At 32.6% G+C, this 22,496-nt stretch overlaps 3 protein-coding genes across 5 annotated transcripts; 1 reads left to right on the top strand and 2 right to left on the bottom strand.

Moving 5' to 3' along the window:
- Positions 1 to 52: 52 nt before the first annotated feature.
- Positions 53 to 9,085, bottom strand: LOC101258988 (uncharacterized). 2 transcript variants are annotated; one of them, XM_026032753.2, is made up of 8 exons: positions 8,681 to 8,906; positions 8,515 to 8,593; positions 5,793 to 5,988; positions 1,896 to 2,009; positions 1,741 to 1,818; positions 1,442 to 1,507; positions 1,187 to 1,252; positions 53 to 1,073 (listed from the first exon to the last, which is right to left on the bottom strand). In XM_026032753.2, the coding sequence occupies exons 2-8, from the start codon at positions 8,517 to 8,519 to the stop codon at positions 297 to 299; spliced, it is 1,302 nt and encodes a 433-aa protein (XP_025888538.1). In that variant the 5' UTR covers positions 8,520 to 8,593; positions 8,681 to 8,906; the 3' UTR covers positions 53 to 296. The 2 variants fall into 2 exon arrangements, with proteins under 2 accessions (XP_025888538.1, XP_019071008.1); XM_019215463.3 differs by lacking the exon at positions 8,515 to 8,593 and having other exon boundaries at positions 8,681 to 9,085.
- Positions 9,086 to 9,516: 431 nt separating this feature from the next.
- On the bottom strand, positions 9,517 to 13,582 carry LOC101256319 (IQ domain-containing protein IQM3-like). Its single transcript, XM_004246473.5, has 9 exons — positions 12,800 to 13,582; positions 12,516 to 12,630; positions 11,752 to 11,817; positions 11,565 to 11,653; positions 11,271 to 11,358; positions 10,929 to 11,075; positions 10,742 to 10,834; positions 10,405 to 10,506; positions 9,517 to 10,131 (listed from the first exon to the last, which is right to left on the bottom strand). The coding sequence occupies exons 1-9, from the start codon at positions 13,183 to 13,185 to the stop codon at positions 9,640 to 9,642; spliced, it is 1,578 nt and encodes a 525-aa protein (XP_004246521.1). The 5' UTR covers positions 13,186 to 13,582; the 3' UTR covers positions 9,517 to 9,639.
- A 6,734-nt stretch (positions 13,583 to 20,316) lies between these two features.
- LOC101255822 (glucosamine 6-phosphate N-acetyltransferase) lies at positions 20,317 to 22,435 on the top strand. Of its 2 annotated transcripts, none has more exons than XM_004246471.5 (2): positions 20,317 to 20,501; positions 21,894 to 22,435. In XM_004246471.5, the coding sequence occupies exon 2, from the start codon at positions 21,907 to 21,909 to the stop codon at positions 22,375 to 22,377; it is 471 nt and encodes a 156-aa protein (XP_004246519.1). In that variant the 5' UTR covers positions 20,317 to 20,501; positions 21,894 to 21,906; the 3' UTR covers positions 22,378 to 22,435. The 2 variants fall into 2 exon arrangements, with proteins under 2 accessions (XP_004246519.1, XP_004246520.1); XM_004246472.5 differs by having other exon boundaries at positions 20,408 to 20,501; positions 21,859 to 22,435.
- The last annotated feature ends 61 nt before the right edge of the window (positions 22,436 to 22,496 follow it).

Here is a 22,496-nt window from a genome sequence, read left to right on the forward strand (position 1 = left end):
ATTTACTCGCACCTGATATTCCCGAGGTAGGGGTAACGAGTTCACAGTCAAATTATTTCGAAACAACTAAAACTTTTGAAATGTTCAAAATATAGGAGCACATATATTTTACATCCTCTTCTAATATTTACTCTATAGCAAAAACAAAATTCTCACAAAACTTGTAAATGCTTTGTTGCCGTTGCATCATGATATATCTCCTACTGAAAATTAAAAGATGGCTTGTTAAAAGGAGTGCACCTTTACTGTAGAGATTGTCCATCGATATTTTTCGCGTAACTTCAGGCCTGAGTAGTTTAATGGTGGCCTTTCAAATGCAGCAGCTCTTTCCTTCGTTTCCGAGCTTCTGTTGCTGCTGCAATGGCATCTGCCGTCTTTTCGCTAGAGCAGGTGATGGGTTCTTCAGATGTCTTTTCTGATGTATCTCCTCTGTGTCCCGCGGTACAAGAGAGAGCATTGGTATCAGGGGCATCGTCCTCTTGTTGATGATGAGTGTCAATATATCCGGAGGGACCAGTCGTAGGGATCATCTCTCTAGAGAGCTGTCGCCTTCTGTCAGATGCACACGAGTCTGGTGGAAAACCAAGAAAAGCTTCCGTCTCGGTTTCCTGGGTAGTTGCTGCTTGATTGTTCTCCATGTTCATATATGATGTACTACACTGATTTGCTGAGGAAGTCTCGGCATGTTTTTCAGTAACGGTAGAGGCCCACGGAAGGAACGGATTACTTTGAGGATAAAATGGGATCAAGCAAGGCAAGGGAAGTAAATATAGTGGATTTCCTGGATTCGAAATCTGTTGTCTGTTGATAGAATTAAATTCGCCGGCAATAGGTGAAGGCACCACTGATGCAATATCAGAAATATTTTGAGTACTACATTGTAATAGGTTGAAAGGTTGAACGATGGATGGCCAAAAGAAAGGTAATATTGGAGGCTGGTTAAAAAGAGAGGTCGGAGCTGGAGTTGGAGTCGGATTTGGAGCTGGAGTTGGACTTGTAGTGGAGATTTCTACTGGTTTCGACCTAGAAGCACCATCTGTTTCCTCTGCTTCAGCCTTCTCTATTCTAGACATCTGCAGAACGCCAAAGTCATGTTTTTTCACAAGAGACTGTTCAAGTGGATCATATCTCTCTTTCATATTCTGAATTTCTAAGTTGATATTTTCCCCGATAAAACCAGGATTACCTGTCGTCTTAAGGTAACATTTTCGTTCTTCAGATAATCGTACTCCTTAGCTGCCAGCTCCTTTTTCTAATTGTAACAAACATCATACAGACAAAAGTGAGTTCGTGGAGAATTGTAGCATACCATAAAAAGAAATGCAATAGTAGGACGAGCATCTTAACATCGCATGGAGCCATGGACTAAGTTATAATTACTTTCACAACCAAGTTGTTTTTCAAAACTCGGATAATGCAAGTGAAGAGAAATTCTGAATACCGTCTTCAGATTGTTGTTCTCTGATGAAAGATCAGCTGCTTTTCTTGTCAATTCCTCATACATAGCCTAAAAAGAAATAATAACATGAGCACGATACGTGAACGACTTTACATGAAGTCCTATTGCATTAATCAAGACCTTGCCATGTCATTAAGTATTCTATTAACAAGTGAACAGGATGCAGACGTAATTTCTAACATATACCTACCGCAAGGAGATACAATCATAGAACTCGAATTAGTTAATTGAGATTCACTTATAAACTGATGTTACCAAAAGGATCCCTCAGATGAACATACCTGTCTCCGGCGAATTGTTTGCCTAGCAGACTCTCTATTCGCCAAAACACGAGAGAGTCTCCGTTCTTCCTTCTCCTCCTGAGATTACCAAAATCAAGCAACAGTGTAGGGACACCCTGAAGGATATTTAATGGGAGATCAATAATTTTCAGTACCTCAGTCATATTCTGCCTCGATCTTCTGCTGGCAACTGGTGGATAGTTCAGAACATGTCGAGGACTTGTTTTTGGTTCAGATTCATGCTCGGACTGTATCGTTATTACATGTTCCTGTTAAAAGCAAAAGAATTACTCAACTCCTCCAAACGATCTGGTAATAGTATCAAAAGTCAATATATCTGTCTGCTTAGATAAAGATAACAGAATACTTTATTTTTTCTTTTGAAGAGTACCATTTTCCTTTAAATGAGAGTTAAATGCTCATCAAGCAACTGGATTAGGCAAAAGTGATCATTTGTCTTCAAGAAAGTTGTTAGAGACCCAAAAATCCCGTCTACAGCTAAAATTAAGCCCATATTGCACTAGACAAACTACTCTAACTGTGCCTTCTACACAAGAGAGAATGTCCGCAATTCCACAACAATTTTAATGATAAACTTCAATCTGCATGATCAAGCAGTTAAATAATGGAAATGGTGGGCTAACTTCCTCTACGAGCAACCAATAATTTACAACAGTAAGTTCAGATAGGTTGCCTCAAGAAGAAATTCTTGTCAATTGTGTAAAGTTTCAAGAGCCAAGCAGCACAAGAATATATGCTTTTTTTTTGTTACCTAAATTCTGCTCTATTTCCTACCATAGAGTAAACTCATTTAGCAAGAATTCAATAAAGAAAACAGAATTAGAATCATTAAAAGTAAACACCTCGAATTCTTGTCCTTTGAAGCACCCTACCTTGTGAAATTCTTAGTGGAAGGAAACTTACAGCTCTTTCTAACAGCTTTCCACTAAACTAGCGACACGTACTATACCAATGGTGGAAGGGAAATGGAGTGGTTCCAGAGTAGTGAAGTAGTCATTGCAATGACAAATTCTTAATATCATCAAGCATCCATGATGAAGAAGAGAATTGGGAAGGGATCTTAACCTCAATCTTCATAGATGAATGACTTCCAACAAATTGAAACTCAAACTGGCATCCCTAAATCCTAAGCTATATCTATTTCTACGTATGGAAATGTCGAAATGCTATACGGTACTGATCAGACATGTCATTTGATGCTGCTCATCATGTAAGCCCTTAATAAGCTTATAAGCAAACATGACAAGGTAAGTGTTTTTGCATGGTTGGTGGCCAGAAAAGCATGCCTCACACATGAAGCTTTACAGAAAAGAGCCATACAAATAGACTCAAGATATGTTTTATGCCAGGAGGCAGAGGAAACCAACAGTCCAAGTGTCTTAACTCTTTCTACATTGAGAAGCTACAGCACAGGTTAGGGGTCTATTCCATAGTATGAGCAAGGAGGAATGAAAATGCCATAACATACAGGAGACCTTCTCAGCTGCTGGAATAGAAGTTGAGGCAGTAAGATACATACATGAAACTGTAACGTCTGAGTTTGAACTTCACGATTCATCAATGCTTTGAAAAGATGTTTCCACCTCCTATAAAGAGACAATAACAACGAGAGAAACCCTTACTTAGGATTTTCTTTTCCAGCCATATTTTCGATTCTACACTCGGGAACCAACAGTTTTCAGGAGTAAATACACGCAAACTAGAGAGTAGTATTATCCATTAGATAAAGCTGATATTATGAGAATGGACATACCCCCAACTACAGCAAGAATATGTTAGATAATCATGATCCTTCTTTCCTTATGACTTGTTTCTTGAATTCTGCCCCAGCATGTTATAATGCTAGATAGAAACATACCTTGAATATGCCAGTGTGCATGAAATTATAATAAAGAGTACGAATTTTACGATAGACGCTTCGCACAAGTACCAACATCAATGAGTATATATAATAAAGAAGAACTAAAAGATATTATTAAATAATGTGCTCGAGCTATGGAAAAATTAAAGGAAAAGTGCAACTTCTCACTACATGCTCTCGTTGATTGGACAACCAGCGGTCCCACAACCTGACCTACGGATCCACCACCACAATTAACCGATGAGAAACCAACTGATTGTTGGGGTTTAGCAAGTGTGAATGGGAAAAGAAAAGAGAGAATATGAAAAGTGAAGGAACTATTTTGGATCATTTGCAAAGTGCAAATGAAAAGTCATTTCTCACATATCGGCAAACGAAAGGGAAATTGTTGTCCTTATATAAGGAAACACTTCCATTACTTCTTAAAGAGCTAAGAAGAAGATGCCCCTCGCGCCGTCGTCGTCGCTCGCTCGGCCTCGGATTTGGATTTGGATTTGGCAAATGATGTATTTGATTGATAAATTTTTTGGACAAAATTTATTTAATCAGTAATATTATCTCCTATACATTTGCAGGTAACGGTAACATTCCGAATATTTTAGTGAAGACACCATACGATCCAAAGGCTGCATCCACCTTTGCACAATGGGTTGAACTTAACCTAGTATTTTCGACAAAAACCAGAGATATATATGTGTAAAATCCCAAAACCTTGAACAAATATTAAATTTTGAACCCATTATTTGTAAAGTTCAAATCTTGAAACCGCCTCTAATGAGCTCATTGAGCTACTTATGTTTAAAATATGTGCATTATCTTTTCCACTGGTTTATACCGGAGAACTTAGTAGTAATTTAAGTTAAAGAAGCCGGTGCAATCTACATTAGGCGGATCTAAGATTTGAACTTCACGGATTCAGAATGCAACTATACTCGTTGATCATTTGAATTAATGGGTTCGACATTTAATATTTGTTCAGGCTTATTAAATCCGTATAACAAACTACACCTAAAGTAGTACCCGGATATTTAGTTGTGCCTACAGCTCATGTGCTCTTCAGAAAAGGACATATACCCAAAACACATCAACACTTGTACAGGGTCTGGGGCAGAGTTACTAAACTCAGCTGAACCAGTAGCTCTACTTGTACAGCCGCCCCTGCTTGCGAAATTCCCCGAATTGTAGATTTCAGGAGTAAAAACAAGGTAACATATTTTGTCGTTTCAGCAAACACGCAACAACACAACATACCCAGTTTATTTCCACAAGTGGCGTCTGGGGAAGGTAGAGTGTACTTGGACCTAAAGACCTCGTGAAGATAGCGAGGTTGTTTCCGAAAGACCTCGGCTTAACACATGACAATGCAGTTTGAAAGGACAGTACACAGGTAAAACAAGGCTTAGCAACTAAGACATAACAAATAATTGAGAAAGCATAACAAATCATACAGAGCAAAATAATGTGATAAACGAAGCACAAGAACATCGTTTCAGCAAACAATGAACAAAACTATTCACTACTCAAAATTTTCACTAAAACAGAGGAGATCACTCCTAACTCACCCCAAATTGTTACCAAGATTACTAGCAAAGTTTAAGAGGCTACAGTTCCAATCATGGAGTCACAATGTACAATAATCATCGAGTTGATTTCTCGTATAGTCCCTTAACCAATAGCTATTATCTTAGCAAAGCACTTCCCTTATTGAAGGAAACTGGAATCGAGAAAGGAGTGATTTTTCCGAAACGTGAAGAACAAACCACTTTTTTGCTCCAATCTACTAACAAAAAGTCTAAAACAACTCTAACTTGTGTTCATGCCCAAACTCAATTCCACTTTTCAAATACCATTAAAAACTACTTTCTCCAAATAGTCAACTTCCATAGCCAATCGCCAGCTATTACCTGAACACGACCATATGAGAAATCAACTCAATAATCATCATAAAATACACAAATTTGCATATGACCAATGCCTGAATACATATACACATATCATCATAAATTTGCCCATTTCAACTCAATATTCACTACATAACACATCCAAAATCAAAATTTCAAAACACATACTTACAAAATCACAAACTAGTAATCACAAACTAGTTGGAATCGACTATGATAACTCGAAATAAACATGAAAAAAAAATTCTTCTCTATTCAAAAAAAAATACCTCAGAGCGACCAGATGGTCCTGGAACTGAAAATTCATCACTTCTACTCCCTGGATTAGCTAAACAAGCCAATGCTTGTGCTGCTTCCATTTCAAAATCCACCAGTTCACCTTTTTCATCTCCACCAGCAAACTTCCCTTCCTCCGCCTTGCACGGCGGCGTAAATTTGTCCTTCATTTTGAAAAGAAAAACAAAACTGCACACCAAAAAAACAACTTAAATTTAAATTAAAAAGTGAAGAGAAAAGAGCAGAAATAAAAAGAAAGAAAAAAAAAGGAGTAGTGAATGAGTGACACGTGTCATGTCAAATCAGAAAAAAATGCACAGTCCACTATTGTACTGTATCACCAAAGACCACGTGTGTGACAATGTCACATATTGAGGCTTGGCACATGATGGCTATGTGGCGGGGCGCGGGTTCGGACTCCCAACGCACTCATTCATAAATCAGTTATAGATATAAACAACGTAAAAAAACCTAGGTAAATGAGTTAAGAGTCGAGTCTATTCATGAACTGATTACTATCCATACTTGAAGAAACATAACTAAAAGATCTTAAGAGTCTACTCTAAGAAATAGTCGATTCATATACTTTGTGGTTGGGGCTCAATTCGCAAAAATTCAAATATCTCCTCGAGTTTTGCTCTACGTAAGGTCAAACGGGCTCGATATCCCTAACACATTGTTTGAATCATTGTTACTCACTGTTTCATACTATATTGTATTGTACTGTATTGTATGATAGATACCATGTTTGACTAGACTGTATTGTTTGTTGTTGTTTAATAACATTTTAATTGTTTAATTCGATCATAATATAATGAATAGTAATTTATAAACTTACTAAAAAATCCTAATTATTCTAGGGTAGGTTTGACTAGATTTAAGGAATTAAGATAAAGGGTAAAATAATATTTTAAAATATTATGTAAATATATAATTGAAAAAAAATTAAGTAATAATGAGAACACACCAAATTGGTTGTTCTATAAAATAAGGATTTTTCATTGTTATGTAACAACGAAATTTAACGATACAATACGATACATTTTAAGTAACAATTAAAACAAACATTGTAAATATAATAACGATACGATACGATATAATAGGTAACAATAATCCAAACATAGCGTAAGTGTTATGAGTTTTATAAAGAGTGAACAGCTCTTTTGATCATTCATAAAAAAAATGAATAGAAGAAAATATGCTTAAAAAGACCACAAAACACTAACAAAAACAAAAAATTGTTATAGGTGCAACAAACAGTTCTCAATAATAATTAAAAAAAAATTATCTAATCTTATGCTATTATTTTATACTATATGATTGTACCTGATTAGGAATAGATTTTTTAGAAAACTACTTTCAAAACTTAGCCATATAAAATTAACAAAAAGAAAGTATTGACATAAAATAATGTAATTTAATTTATATGTAGCATGTTGTTTAGTCATTCTATGAAGAGAGAAGAAGAGAGGGGGGTTACTGACACGTGGCCAATTGAAATACTGACACGTGGAAAATATAAAGCGTTAATTCCGTAAATTCATTGTATTTAGAAAGCTTCGAATATATCTTTGCGGCGCCTTTTGTTGTGTTACATGGCACCAACGTGGCTAAAATATTTACCACAATAGTAGGGACAAAATAGGAAATAAATAATTAATTATATCTTTAATTTAATAAGTAATTAAATATTATATTTATAAAATGTTCAACTAATATGAAACGGAGAACGTACCTCAAAAGGAAAAAGAGATGGAATTAATCCAAATTTAAATGACCAAATTGTTGTAAACAATTAATAATAATACAACAGATATAGCAAAAGAAATTAGTGGAGGGAGATATTTTTCTTTTGCTTTTCTTGAGATATATATACATATATACTAAATTATCTTTTCTATTTTTGAGGAAAAAAAACATAAATTTACTTGCAAGCTGCTTTGTAAGCTACTTATCAGCTACTTCATTCGTTTCATTTTATACGTCACATGCTAAGCAATGATGTAATTTTACTCTTCTGTCTTTATTTATTTTTAAAAAAATTCAAGTTTTCAATCTATGAATTAGCTAGGTTAATCAAATGTAAGTAAAATGCTTATAACTTACAAGGGTAAAAAGAAAACAGAAAACGATATATTAATTTATGCATTGATTTTATGAAATGATAAGTATTATGAATCAACTATTTATAAAAATGAACGACATATAAAATAAGACCGAGGTAGTGCTTCATAAGCCACTTGTCAACTAGTATTTTAGTAAGATATGCTTGTTAGGGTTATTTTTCGTTTAATTTTATTTGTCCACTTTATTAAACTCAAATACTCTTACTAGAAACGAATATAGATATTCTATTTTAATTTATATTAAAATCCAATTCTTATTAAGTTTTAATCTGGTTGTTTTAATGACCTTATGACATTTGAATTTATCGTAGTGTACTACGTAGGTCATTATGGTGGAGGGATGTGGCCCCTTCTACTGCCGCCACGTGGAAATAAAAAGGGTAATTCCGTAATTAGACTCAACTTTAAGGTTTTGATTCTATCTTTGCCTTATTATTTTTCTCTTATTTCTTACCTATATACGTAGCAACGACGTGTTTAAATAATTAACCATTTATTTCTCTGTAACTTAAATATAAATTAATACTTCAAATTAAAATCAAACTACATAAATCCCATAATGAAAAAATAGGAAAAAAAACAAACTAACCTCATAGTCAAACCTTCGATTCGATTAGGTTCACGTGAATTCAGTAACTTAAATTCAGTAACTTTTATTTATATATATCCTGTTTATTACGTATTGAAAAAGTTCAAATGAACATGTAGATTATATATTAATTTCAAATCGCCGTAATAAAAAAAGTGATCATAACCTTCGAATTTTAGATCCGTCTCTATATGAAATCGAACTTTGCGTTGCTTCCATTTCACAATCCACCAGTTCATCTTTATCGTCGTCGTCGACGTTGCTACCGGAAAACCTCTGTTGCTCCGCCGTGCACAGCCGTGTTGTTGAATTTCCGATGTGTTCATAGTGTGGTGTAAGAGAGAATAAAGGAGAAAATGAGACTCGAGAGAAAAAAAAATAAAGCGGTGAATGAGTACTACGTGTCATTGCCAGATCATAAATATAGGTAAAAAAAAGCTGTATGTATCTATAAAGTACACGTGCGAATGCTAATTTTGGTACTTAGTAGTAGTTTCTAGCATAATACATTACCTTCTTTTTCAAACCTATTCCGATACATATATTGAAGTACGATTATATTAAACTTGTATCGTGAATAAATATTTTACGATTATATTAAACTTGTATCGTGAATAAATATTTTTGAATCTGAAATATCTCATTAAGAGAGAGAATCTTATTATCGAACTTGATATTTATATAAGATAATTACGTCCACTAAGATTAAATAAATAAAAGAAATCATCTTCTGTGTTTTTATTTCTGATGAATTTCAAGTAAAGAAACATAAAAGATATTATTGCTAGTCAGAGCTGTCAATACAAACTTAGTAATTTAATCACCCATAATTTGATAGAATTAGGTCCAAAAAAATTGAGTTTAATCTAAAAATGAGATTATTGTGTCCTTTGCAAGTAAGTTGAATTCCGCTGCGTGTGAACTGTGAACTATGAGCTACTCAATATTCTTCTTCTATATTACGTGTATTCGCGGGATTAATTTGAAAAAACAATAGGAATATGCGAGGACATAACTCATACTCGAATGTTAGGAAGTACAAATAACTGAAGAACAAAGGCATTTACATTTGCTAGAGTAATATTGCAGCAGGAACATGGAATTTAAGAAAACAAAGATTCGAATTCAAGAAGACTTGACAAGTACATTGTTGAAAACTGGGGAAGAACAAGTAGGCGAACAAAGAGCGTCTAAAGGTCTAGGAGTTGATGATGGAGAAGGTTTAGGTGAAACATTAGTTAGTTCCAAGGCTTGCCATCTTAGTTCAGCAGGGTAATCAGCAATGCAGCCAATTCTTGGGCCGGCGCCTGTTGACCAGACTCGAGATAGTTGATGGCCTAGTTGATAGGATCTTGAAGATTTCTTCGAATTGATCCTTTCTAGTATAGCAGTCTTTGGTACTTCTGTTCGCGGGCTGTGAAGGCCGCCTGAGAGCGTTCTCTGGTAGCAGCAAGTTGGACTTGTTGCAGCTTGTGGTGATCCAATTGATTCTGTGGAATGCACTTGCTTCTCTTCTTCCACTGATGGTGGAGGAGTTGAAAGTTTTGGCGGACGTTTGTCAATAGATTTTATATTTACATCTGTGGAGGTGTCATAGTCTTCACTTGCCTTTTTTATCTGATGACAGATCACAAAGATGAGGATTATTTAGACATTTTGGTAAAAGGCCTAGGGACCTCCTAAAAACTGCCTCCCTTGGTATTGAAGGTGAATCTCGCCCCAAGCTTCCAGCCCGGTATTGGGGGGATTCACCTCGTATTCAATGTCATTTTGAAGAGTTCAAGCAACATAGCTTAGAATAGGCTTTAGGGGAAAATAATTTTTTGGATTATGTGTTAGATGCAGAAGAGTAATATGGATGTAAGACTAGACACATGGATTATCACTCACCTCAACTTCATCCACGTTGACTCCGTGTTCCTTGAGAATTGATAAAAAGGTATCGAGGCTATCATCTGATGGCCGATAATGGCCACTGTAAGGTGAAATAGACTGAAGAAAAAGAATGTCAGAGTGTTGCAGTATTCAAGCAAAACATTGTAAACAGCAACGCAAAAGAGTCTGTACAACAGTTTTATGGTGTAGAGTACTGGAGTTGCCAGGGAATTGCGAAAGAATTATCACAGACAGAGTTATATAAGGATCATATTCGACGAAGGTAAACATAATCTACTTGATCAATTTGATGTTTGATAGTTAAAGATTTACGATATTTAGATCAATTTACCTTCACTGTTCCATCCTGTACCACTAGTCTTCCAGCAGCTAAAGCAGCCCCACCAGCCAGAAAACTGGAATGATGAAACATTCCTTTCTTTTTCTGAAAGACATTACAGAATCGTAAGAATAATGAAGTTATATTAATAAAGGAAAACAAAAGCAAGAAATTTATGCAGCAACACTATACCACTCACCTCACCAGCATATAGTCTTTTTGATGTGCTCATCACAAAGATCCATTTTGCCCCTTCGGGGCCTTTAGTTGTGTCAAGAGAAGTTCTGGTTAGCTTATGCAGTATCTGCCCGCCAGCAATTATGTACTCATAATGTTGTCTTTCTTGCTGATAACAAAAAGATGAAGAAGGAACAATTAGGAGTTGTGTGCTGGGACATGCATAACAAGGAATCAAGTTTAGATCGTGTATGACGGAGCTGTTGGTGCAAGTATTTTAGTGGACATATGTCTGTTGCAGTGTGTAATTGATGCTAAACTACATGATATGTAGATCATGAGTAACAAAAGATTCAGCACATACAGGTCCAAGATACTTTATGCATTGTTTCTGAAGCTTAGCTCTTGGACATTCTTTGAGATCAACCTTTCTGCCATCTCCAAGATCCAACCTGCACATGCCTAGTCATTCTAAGCTACCCAGACTAAACCTTATAATATTTAACTGGTATCACATGCACTGTCTCAGATGTAAATCTTCATGTCGTCAATGTCTATGTTGTTCTACTCCAAAAATGCACTACTTTTTGGAGGATATAGACTTTGGCGACCTGAGGATTTACATTTGAGACAGTGTTTCAGCCTTCAGTTTCCTTACCAAAAGAAGAAGGGCTGACCAGCATCAGTTTTACACCATTCTTCATAATAGATATGCATGTTATGTCCATATCGATGGCGTGGATCAATCTACAGTTACCACAACACATAGATCAAATATCATATCTCATTAGTAATGAAATTGAACAAAGCAAGACCGGGCAACAGAGTAAAAAGGACAGACTCACAGCCTCAATCCAGTGTTGAAAAGCTAACGTCTGAGCTTCAGCATCTTTGGATAAACCTTTACCAACCTAACCAGAATGTACATATAGTTAATACTTAGCTTGTTTGTTTTTTTCAGATGCCAAAAATAGTCCTGATATAAATTCTGCATTACAACTATAAATTTTGATTAGAACAATAATATATTCAGTATAATACTCGGTTAGGAGTTTTCGGATTGTTTTGTTTGTAGCATAGAATAATTCCACATAGCTATTTCTTCAAAACTTTATGTGGGGACTATGCTAAATACTACACAAAATAAATAGTGGAATATGAAAGATTACCTAACATGACAAAAACAGCTTTAAATTATGGGACCTTGTGCTAGTTCTTCTAGTAAAACTAAAAAAAAGGCAAATTATATTATATTCTATATTATAAAAAACAATGAATAGTATATAATAAGATCTTTTAATAATTTTCAATTTTATATGAACTAGAACTTGCAAAACTATACCAATTGTAAAACTAATCCCTGAGCTTGGTATCGAGATCTATGCATAATTTAGCCATCAATCATCTGCAAAGTAAAATTTCTTCATACTTAAAATTATCCGTCGTAATTTATAAAAATAATTATCTCAAGTTATTTTTTATTTTAGAAAATCTAAAATAAAATTATCTAATTTTATCTTGAGTAGCAATTATTACCGAAGACAATGCCTCAATTATGGCGATGTTACGTAAAAGAAAATTACGATTAATAATTTGAGATCGAGAGTACCTTGGAAGCATTCAAGCCGACGCGATTCCACCGTGAAACCGCCGTCTCCGGCTTCGAGTAATCGAAGAATGAAATTGTACTATGATTCAACCGAGCATAATCTATTGCTTGCCACCTTCATACAAATGACAAAGTCAATTTAATTAATTTTTACAGTTATATTGAAATAAATCGAGTTTATAATTTTAAAAATTTACAAAAAAAATATTGCTACGATGCAATTTTTTCACGTTAATATAAAAAAAATGAATTATATTTGATTAAAGTAAATTATTGACTCGTACCAAAGCTCTTCAGCTACCACAGCAGAGTCAGCTAACATACGCCGTGTACGATAACTCCGATAAACTTTCTGCAATCTCTTCGCGGCATTCGACGGCGTCTTTTCAACGGACTCAGTAAAATCACGTTCCTGGCCTACATTTTCAGATACAGAAGGAGACGCCGGAAACGAAACCATACCGTTTTCACACTCTACACCGGCAGAAACCGGCGAACCGAATCCTTCGAGTTCCGGCATGTCGTCGGAGCTCCGAAAATCGGGAATACGGAGCTCCGTCAGTTTACAACCCGACATGTCGATGAGTTTTCGATACGGAGGAAGAGAACTAACCTGAGATGAAGAGTTGTTGAGATCAAAATTTGACACGCCGGTAGTTTCGACTTCCATTGAGAGAGAGACTCGGTCAAATAACTGCTTCTGCTCTACTAATGGCCTTGAAATTCGGACAACGAACGAAGTCCAGTGAGTGAGTTTTTAGAGAGAGAAAGTTGTAGAGAGAGAGAGTCGCCGGAGAATGAAACGGAGTACGAAATGTGTGGGACGAAGTGTATATATATTTTTACAGACTGCGTTTTTTCGCCGGTAAGTTTACTTGTCAAAATTCCACGCGCTCGAGTATGAAAATAGAGAGTTATACTCGCCCGTACGGACTTTGAATAAAGGGTTCTTTTGATTATTCCACAACCAAAAACATAAATTAATTAATATATACCCAAAGATTATATTTTAATATTTTTTTCTCGAGTTTCATATTTTAATTATTCGTTATTATCTTCTTTGTATTAAAACATACAATGATGTTGGTTAGCTAAATATATATTTCAAATCGACATTATGTGTTGGAGGTCAACTTAAATTGAGGCGTGTTTTAATATAAAAGGAAATAGAAATAGCTAATATATGTAATGTAACATATATTAGGCTTATATATCTAGCTTCTTCTTCTCTTTTTTTTTTGCGAGTTTCATATCTTAGTAATTCGTTATTTTAATTTATCTGAATTGACGTCTTTTTATATTAAAACACACAATGATGTTTGTTAGTTAAATATGTGTTTCAAATCAACACTAAACACATCGAGATCAACTTAAATCGAGATGTGTCTTAATATAAAAGGAAGTAATGACTAATGTTTGGTAGTATAGTTTCTATATGTTTTTTGTTATTAACTCCAAAAGTGTGCTTTCTAAAAGGTTATATTATATTAGTGTCTTTAAACGTGTTAATTCTTTAAATATAATATATTTAGTACTATTTGATTTGTTATGGAATTTAAAAATAAAAAATATTTAGAATTTATGATTTGAAAATGAATGTTAGATATTAATATCACTATAAATTATCTTATGAAATTTCAAGGATTTAACTTATTTTTAACTATAAAAATAAGATTTTTTTTGTAACGAATGAAATTTTTGATTAATTGGAGGATATATCAATTCAATTTTTAAATGATTACATTATTGAATGATAAACTAGCTTGAGTTAATCATAAATCATCATCACCTCATATAAATTAGATAAATTATATTTTTATAGACGAATTTTATCATCCGAAAAAAAATAGTGTGTTAATAATTGTTGCTCGAACTCAAGTCTCATCCACAAGTCTTTGATTGTACGTGGTCTATTTTCAAAGTTTCATAATTTGGACTTTAATAGGTTATGTAGGACCATATATCATGAATATATGTGTATATCTTTTTAATAATGAGTTGATATTTTATCAAATAGAGTGATTTAAGATTTTGCCAAACACTTACATCTCTATCAATAAATACAATTCACTTGGAAACTTCAAAATCCTTAGAATGTATAAATTTAGAATTGAGTCTAAATCATAGGTAGTGAATGATTCTTTGTATGAATTTAATAAATTTATCATTGATGATATTACTAGAGTGTTAGACTAATCAAAATTGTAGGAAGATGAATATAACTTTTTTTTCCCTTGATTAAAGTTTTTATGTTCGAAACCTGAAAATGGAAGTGTTTTTACCATCAAAGAATGTGGGGTAGTGAATGAGGCTACTCCTGTCTTGACTAATGGTCTCGGGTTCGAGTAATGATATGAAAAAGTAATTGACAGGGAGTGTTTCCTCCAATTAAGGCTAGCTCTAAACAGTGCGAATTAGAAATAGTCTGGTTCTAGCGGTGTAAATTTGAAATAGTCGAGCTTTAATACAGTTATCCAACATCGAGTGAAAAAATAATTCTTCTTTAAATGAACCTTACACGATACGAATCTGTATTAATCGAAACATAACGAAGGGGGGAAAAAATGGAACTAGAATGGCACATCTAAAGAGTAAAGAAGCTATTGACTTTGATATTCTCCTACTTCTTTATTGCTTCTATTTTTCTTCTTTTTGTCTTATTTCTTTGCTTTTAATCCTCTCAAGTATTATTTTTGTTTTTTTAATTACAAACTTCGATCTACCCTTATGTGCATATAAAGAAAGCACTCAAAGTCTATTTTGCACTTTTTGTACTCCAAATAAATGATATATATTTCTTTTTTTCAAAAGTTTTATTTAAGATTATAAATCAATAATTCACTACTATATATATATTCTTTATTTCTTCTATATAACCCTAATACCCTATGATGTGCATGTACCAAAAAAAAGTAATTGCAATAATATCTACGTATAATAACTTTGCACTCAATTCAGCCTAACAATCAACAAAGTAAATTTAAAATTATAAAAGTTTAGTGCTAGATTTTAATAGAGATTTCTTCGCATTAGTCCAAGTCTTAATAAATGTAATTATCTAGTACATATTCATTAAAAATAACATATTTTTATACAATTATCTTGAAAAAGCTTGAAAACTGATCCGAATATCATATTTATAAGTGCATCATGTAAGTTCCTTCTAAGAACTCATGAAATGAAAATTGCATTACTCATTCATTTATTATTATTAATTAATGTATAACTTATCTTCTAATCAGACGATCGATAGTTTATCCGATTATATTGCCAAACTCAGAAGTGGCCTTCACGCCCTTTAGTATGCGCGTCTAATGTAAGAGAAAAATATAGTAACATTAAAATAAAAGATAATATAATAGTACAAAAACCAAAAAGTTTCCAATAATATTAATAACAAAATAATTGACCAACAAGTTCCAAGTCCTTCTTCTTCCCTCCTATATGTCGTAATCGTTTTAAAATTTGACTAATTTAAATTTATGTTAGAATATTTATTTTTAAAAAAATATAATACTTCTTATTAGAGATGATTATGATTTGAAATTTCTAATTAAGAATAATGAATTACGTAATATTTATCACAATTTTCGACAGTCAAGTTATCTTTTGTTACAAATATATAATTCACAGAAAATCAACATCTAAGGGTTTGTTCGTGCGATCAATAAAGTATTGAGAGTCATGAAATATATAATTCAAATCTATTCTTTAAATTAATCGAGATACATGAAAGTTGATCTGAACGAAGCGATCATCAAAATTAAAAAAAAAATAAAAATCCCAATGCTTACTTTTCTACTTCTCTACTTTTCCACTCTATATTGTCTTGGTCAAGCCTTGCTGGAAAAATGATGTTTTTTTTTTATTTCTACGTTGCATGAGTCAATTTTAAATCTATTGTAATGTAATTTTATTTTTATTTTTATTTTTTTGGTTGGTAAATATTTAATACAGTAGCCAGAGTAGACCAACTTTTTTTTCTTTCCAAATTTCAACATTTTGAATATTTTTTTCAATGATTTAATAGTTCACGAATATAATAATTTCAATTCCAATTTGGAGACAAAATTGTGATACTATTATAATGTCAAGCAAAACAAAAAAAGAACATTAATATATTATATTTTTCTAAGACAAAGTTGTAATATTAGACATTTAAATTTTCCAAGTTTCAACTGCCCATTAAAATAATTTCCATTAACTAATGTTAAATCAATTGATCATTTTTCTTTCCTATTAACATATTATATATGTAAAACATGATTAAAAAATGGTATGTTGACTCAATTGACCTAGCAAACAATAATAGAGAAGCTCATTTATTTGACTACCATTTCAAACAATTAGATTCATTTGACTAGGTGAAATTTAGAGGGTCATGCTTCTTTAGATATTTTTTTTCTATTCGATGTTTAATATTTGTATTAATATTTTTATCAATCTGTATTATGTATGATCTATAAAAGGAGGTGTTCATTATCACGTATAATAAGAAAATGTCATGCATAATATTAACAAAACTTTCTATTTATATTTCACTTTCTGACATCTCAGATATATTTAAATTCATTAGTCTGATTAACTAATTCGAATCAAGTAGTAGATCGCTTCAGAGGAGTAGTTATAAACGGGATTCTCTACTAACAAATATACTATTTTTAAGGGCTTGATCTCTAGAACTTCAAGTAAGGTGAAGGGAGTTTAATCATTTTTATTATCAGAGATGGAATAATAATTTATTGTTTTAAGAATTTCTGCAACGATTTAAATTGATATATAATAATAACTGAATTTACAGTTACACATTTATATACTTAAAGAAAATTTAATAAATTATATATAGAATATCTTGATAAAAACTACTAAATTTGCATGAATCGATGTGTAATATTATACATCCTTTGATTGATATTGTTTGTTACCTAACTTTAATTAATTTTGTAGACTTGAATTGGATGTGCAATTCTTATTTTTTGTGTTTAATATATAGTAGGCAACATGGTCCCTCTATGACAACAAATACTCAAGTAGGGACCAAATTAGGGTGCATAAATTTTGAATTGAATTGCATACCGACAATTATAAGGTTTGGTAAGAAAAATTTTAATTGAAAGAACTTATAATTTCCAAAAAAAAAAAGAGGCTAAAAATGGTGAGATTTTCTATTCAAAATCAATCGAAGGCTAAAAATATTTGGGGAATTTATATAAATTTCATTAGTTTAAAAGCTAATTATTAAGATATACTTTAGTTTGCGATATTACGTATCTTATCATCAGATTTTAGTGTCTCCAAATACGTCTAGATACATATATCTCATATACATGAGGTCAAACTTAAGTGTAATTTGTTCTAGATATATTGTATTCAAGTGGATTCGCATGTATTTGAGATACACTGCAAATCTCGTTTGCCTCCCTTGCCTCTCTCATATCTCGCTTGCTACTCTCCTATGTATCTGGTATCACAGGGCATCCATAAAAAGCATACGATCGTTATTGTGCTGTTAGTATAGGCTAGAGGATCCACCAGTGAAAAGCTCATATTTGAGCCAAAATGATATTGGTGCACCCGCAGTCTTCAAATTTTTGGTTCACCACTGATCATAGATACATATGAACCTTTCCAGATACATATAAATACGTATATCTAGTATATTCACATATACTTGAGATACATACGAATCTCACCCTCCTCTAACCCTATTTTTGTGTATATTGTCTTCAATATACGATAGAAAGTTCTTAGTTAGTGATCAAATATGTAATATTTTGAAAGTATAGGCAATAATAGTTTACAAAGAGAAGTATGTCTAATTATGTAGTTTTACCAAAATATTTTAGATAATTTATTTCTATCCGTAAGTCGTGGTGAGCAGATCATGATATATATATTGGTATGAGATAACAGATACACAGTGAAATAATTGAAGGTTGCGTAAAACCTAGTGAACAATAAAATAAGAATAAAATCATAAAATCTTATGTTTGAATTTTAGTGAAGTTAAAAAAAAGGGCAACTTTCACATATAGCAAATAAAAAATTCATATTTGTATGTTGTAGCAAAGTTTGCATAATTGCGCTCCATAGCAAACATAGAAACTGTATAATTCGTTATACATATACAGTTGAAGCAAATTGTATAAAACGAAGTGTATAAAACATGAAAGAGAAAGACACTTGGGCAGAGAACTCTATAAAAATAAAGTGTATAATGTATTATTATAAGTGTATAGAACGATTATATACAATTTGAATTTGTATAAAATGAGAAAGAGAGAAAGACAAAAGAGACTTGACAAAAAATATACGATTGAATCAAATTGTTAAAACGAGAAAGAGAGAAATTAGATACAATTTAAAAATTGTATAAAACGAGAAAGAGAGAAAGGCAAAAGAAACTATGCAGAGGAGTATTTTTATTGTATAATTACAAGTGTATAGGACGAAAATATATATAATTGCATGTGTATATATAATTTTCTCACGATTTATACAAACAGAAACGCAATTTATACATTTCGCTTCTGTTTGTATAAGTGACAAAGACGAGGGTGACGAGTGAGATTTGGGAGAGTGGTGAGCGAGATCTCAAAGAGGGGAGAGAGGGGAACAAAAGTATATGTATTTATATAATTTTCTCTGCTTTATACAATTAGAAATAATTTTTATACACTTGTGTTTGTATAAAAAGTGAGGAAGCGAGAGAGATTTGAGGAGAGTGGCGAGCGAGATATTTGGAAGAGAGGTGTCTGGAAATTTTTTGCAAACGTTTGCTATGGAGCACAATTAAATAAAACCTTAGTTACTCTATTAATTTTAGGTTATTAATTTGCTATTATATACAATTTTTCCTAAAAAAAATATGAGATGTTTTCTTTCTATTGTTTAAGTCTTATACAATATTTATGCTCAATGAAATAATCGAGGTATAAAAAATAAATATGTCTTCAAAGGAGGACTTAGGTGAATCACATGTAAATTTATCCACAAACTACACATACATAAATTATACTCTAATAAATACTGATGTCATAGCAAATATTATATCTGTAAAATATGTAGCAACAGAATAATCCGTCTCTGTTTAAGCTGTTACCTTAATTAAATGAATTATTTTAAGTCTGTATATAACTTAATCGTACTGTCATATTTTTGGGATTTGATGTCCTGTTGTCAAAAAACTAAAGTGTATATGCCCTTCACTTTAACGGAAGATTAAAAAGAGACACGTAAAGCAATCTTATCATCGATTTGATGTTGAGTCGGAATAAGTTTATGACACCTGTATGTCCATTAGTATAAAGGGTATATATGCTCTAATTTTTGGACGACATGGGAGACCAACATCCCTAAAGTATGACGAAGGATATCGGCATAACATTTATGATAGTTCAGAGATATATTTGCCCTTTTTCCCTTTTATGTTTTATCTCAACAATATCTACAACATTGTGTCAAAGGAATTGAACATATTAATATAAAAAAAAAAATTACTTATAATTTAGTGATAGAAAATTATATACATAAGTTATGCAAACATTAGTCAAGCACTTTATTTGATATTTTAATAATATATAATTAATTCATGATATTAATAATGTAAAGAGTTTTAATAAAAATATAATTGTCTATCAACAATTCCTTCCATTATATTTCATGGGTAATATTTTTGTAGTTTTTTTCTTCTAAAATTAAACACTACATATTATTTTAATAAACTAAACCAAACATAAAAAAAAATAAAAATCAATATATCTCTATACCATTATAAATAATTTAAATACACAATTTCTGTAGTTCGAATTCAAAATACCCTTTCCATTATACTTTGTAAAAAATTTACCTTCAAATTTAATAAATTTACCCCACCCATTAGATCGACCCGACCCGACCCGACCATTTTGTTTTGTCCATATTGCAATTGACCCAAATAAATTTCACTGCAGATCTTCTTCTCCATATGATTATTTGCTCTCTCAGGTCAGTTTTTTTTTTCTTTTTCAAAATGAACAATAATTTTCTATCTCCATTGTATATGATTTGATTGAAAGTAGCTGATAGATGATAAATGTTGATTATTTTTTTTAATTACTGTTTGGATTAAGCTAATTGAGAGTAGTTGATAATTTAATAACGGATGAAAGTTTGTTGAAATTGAATTTTTTTTTTTTATGAAAGCACGAAAAAGTTTAGCTGTAAATGATATTGAATTGACCACGAAAAGCGGAAGAAGAGAAAGTTTTGTTTAATTTGCTTGTGATTCTGTATTGGATTTGTGGATCTATTTTGTTGTATATGAAGATGGTGAAACGCAATCCATTGCTTTTATGAATTACTAGTTCAAAGCTATGGTGTGATTTAGTTTGATTATTTAGAAGATGTTGTTGTGTGCTAATTTGGGGAAAAAAATTTCTTGTCCAAAGACTAGAGAGACAAGTATAGTAAGAAGTTGGTAAAAGGGGAAAAAAAAAGATATAATGCTAGTAGGAAGAAAGTTGCAGGTTTCTAGTCCTTATGAGCAATACTCGTTTTTTGCCTTAACTAATAGAGTACATTGATAGAGTTCAACTAGGCTGCTTTCGATGTATGCTATTCGCCTGCTTAGAAGAATCCCTTTGTTTGAGTCGAGGTGATAGATTTTCCATGCTTGGTTGATTTTAGAAGATGAAGTGGGCAACTCATTATTCTTATAAATGAGAGATCTCGGTTTGGAAACAAATAACGGATTTATAAGTTTAGGTTTTAGGAAATATAGCTTATTGAGTTCTGATGCGATTATAGATATAGTTGTTTTGGCCAAAGCTATTGGGAAACCGTAATTGATATTCTAGTTGTGCCTCTACTCGGAAATTTATAAGTTATATCATCTTTCGTTTAAGTTCTTTTTAGAAATCCTTTTTCTCCTTTTGATGATTTAGTTAATTTGAGATAAAGCTTAGGAGAAGTCTTTGTTTTTGCAAATTTCGGTATTTGGTGTTTTGTGTTATTTAAGATGAGGGTCCTTTGGATATAACTCCTCTATTTACACGAGGTAGAGGTAAAGTTTTTGTAAAGACCTCACTTGTAGGAATACGTTGGGTATTTAATTTGAGATAAAGTTTAGGAGAAGTCTTTGTTTTTGCAAATTTCGGTATTTGGTGTTATGCATTATTTAAGATGAGGGTCCTTTGGAGATAACTCCTCTATTTACACGAGGTAGAGGTAAGGTTTGTGTATACTCTATCCTTCCCAGACCTCACTTGTGGGAATGCGTTGGGTATGTTGTTGTTAATTTTGGTATTGACATTTTACTTATATTGGATTTGGTCTTATGGAAACTTATTGTTTTTTTTTCAAGAAAATCTAAAATGATTGTGCTGGAAAATTGGTTAGTGTTTGAAGGGCAATGATGCAGAGCGAAAACTCTGTTGAAGATTCGCTTCATATCCGCAAGCTGGAGGTTACTGATAAAGAAAAAGGCTTTATTGAATTGCTGAGACAATTGACTGTCTGTGATTCTGTTTCGGACGAGAGATTTAAGGAGAGATTTGAAGAAATCGCGAAATATGGGGATGATCATTGTATTTGTGTGATCGAAGATGTTCGATTAGGGAAGATTGTTGCTACTGGAAGTGTGTTTATTGAGAAGAAGTTTGTGAGGAATTGTGGTAAAGCTGGACATATTGAGGATGTTGTGGTCGATTCGAGTGCTCGTGGGATGCAATTAGGTAAGAGAATTGTTGAATATCTTGCTCATCATGCTCATTCAATGGGGTGTTATAAGGTAATCCTTGATTGCACTGAAGAGAATAGACCTTTTTATGAGAAATGTGGTTTTAAGAAGAAAGAAATTCAGATGGTTAAGTATTTTGTTTGATGAATAATTTTGTTCCTAGAAATACTGAGTTTATCATAAGATAAGTTTGATCGCGTAATCTTCTGTTTTCTTGTATGCCCTGTGGCTTTGTTTTGAGCACTCGTGGGATCGGGGGAACA

Source organism: Solanum lycopersicum, chromosome 9 (assembly GCF_036512215.1).
Source record: "Solanum lycopersicum chromosome 9, SLM_r2.1".
NCBI classification, from domain to species: Eukaryota; Viridiplantae; Streptophyta; class Magnoliopsida; order Solanales; family Solanaceae; genus Solanum; species Solanum lycopersicum.

Bases quoted from the DNA above. Each gene is read 5' to 3' on its own strand.
- LOC101255822 (XM_004246471.5), top strand. From the start codon at position 21,907: ATGATGCAGAGCGAAAACTCTGTTGAAGATTCGCTTCATATCCGCAAG.
- LOC101256319 (XM_004246473.5), bottom strand. From the start codon at position 13,185: ATGGAAGTCGAAACTACCGGCGTGTCAAATTTTGATCTCAACAACTCT. The intron at 11,076-11,270 runs GTATGTGCTGAA...TTTTGTTATCAG, and splicing joins GCATAAAGTATCTTGGACCT to CAAGAAAGACAACATTATGA. The intron at 10,132-10,404 runs GTGAGTGATAAT...ATCTGTCATCAG, and splicing joins TCAACGTGGATGAAGTTGAG to ATAAAAAAGGCAAGTGAAGA.
- LOC101258988 (XM_019215463.3), bottom strand. From the start codon at position 8,922: ATGACACGTAGTACTCATTCACCGCTTTATTTTTTTTTCTCTCGAGTC. The intron at 1,508-1,740 runs GTATGTTCATCT...ATTTCTTTTTAG, and splicing joins AAACAATTCGCCGGAGACAG to GCTATGTATGAGGAATTGAC. The intron at 1,253-1,441 runs GTATTCAGAATT...TGTTACAATTAG, and splicing joins AGAACAACAATCTGAAGACG to AAAAAGGAGCTGGCAGCTAA.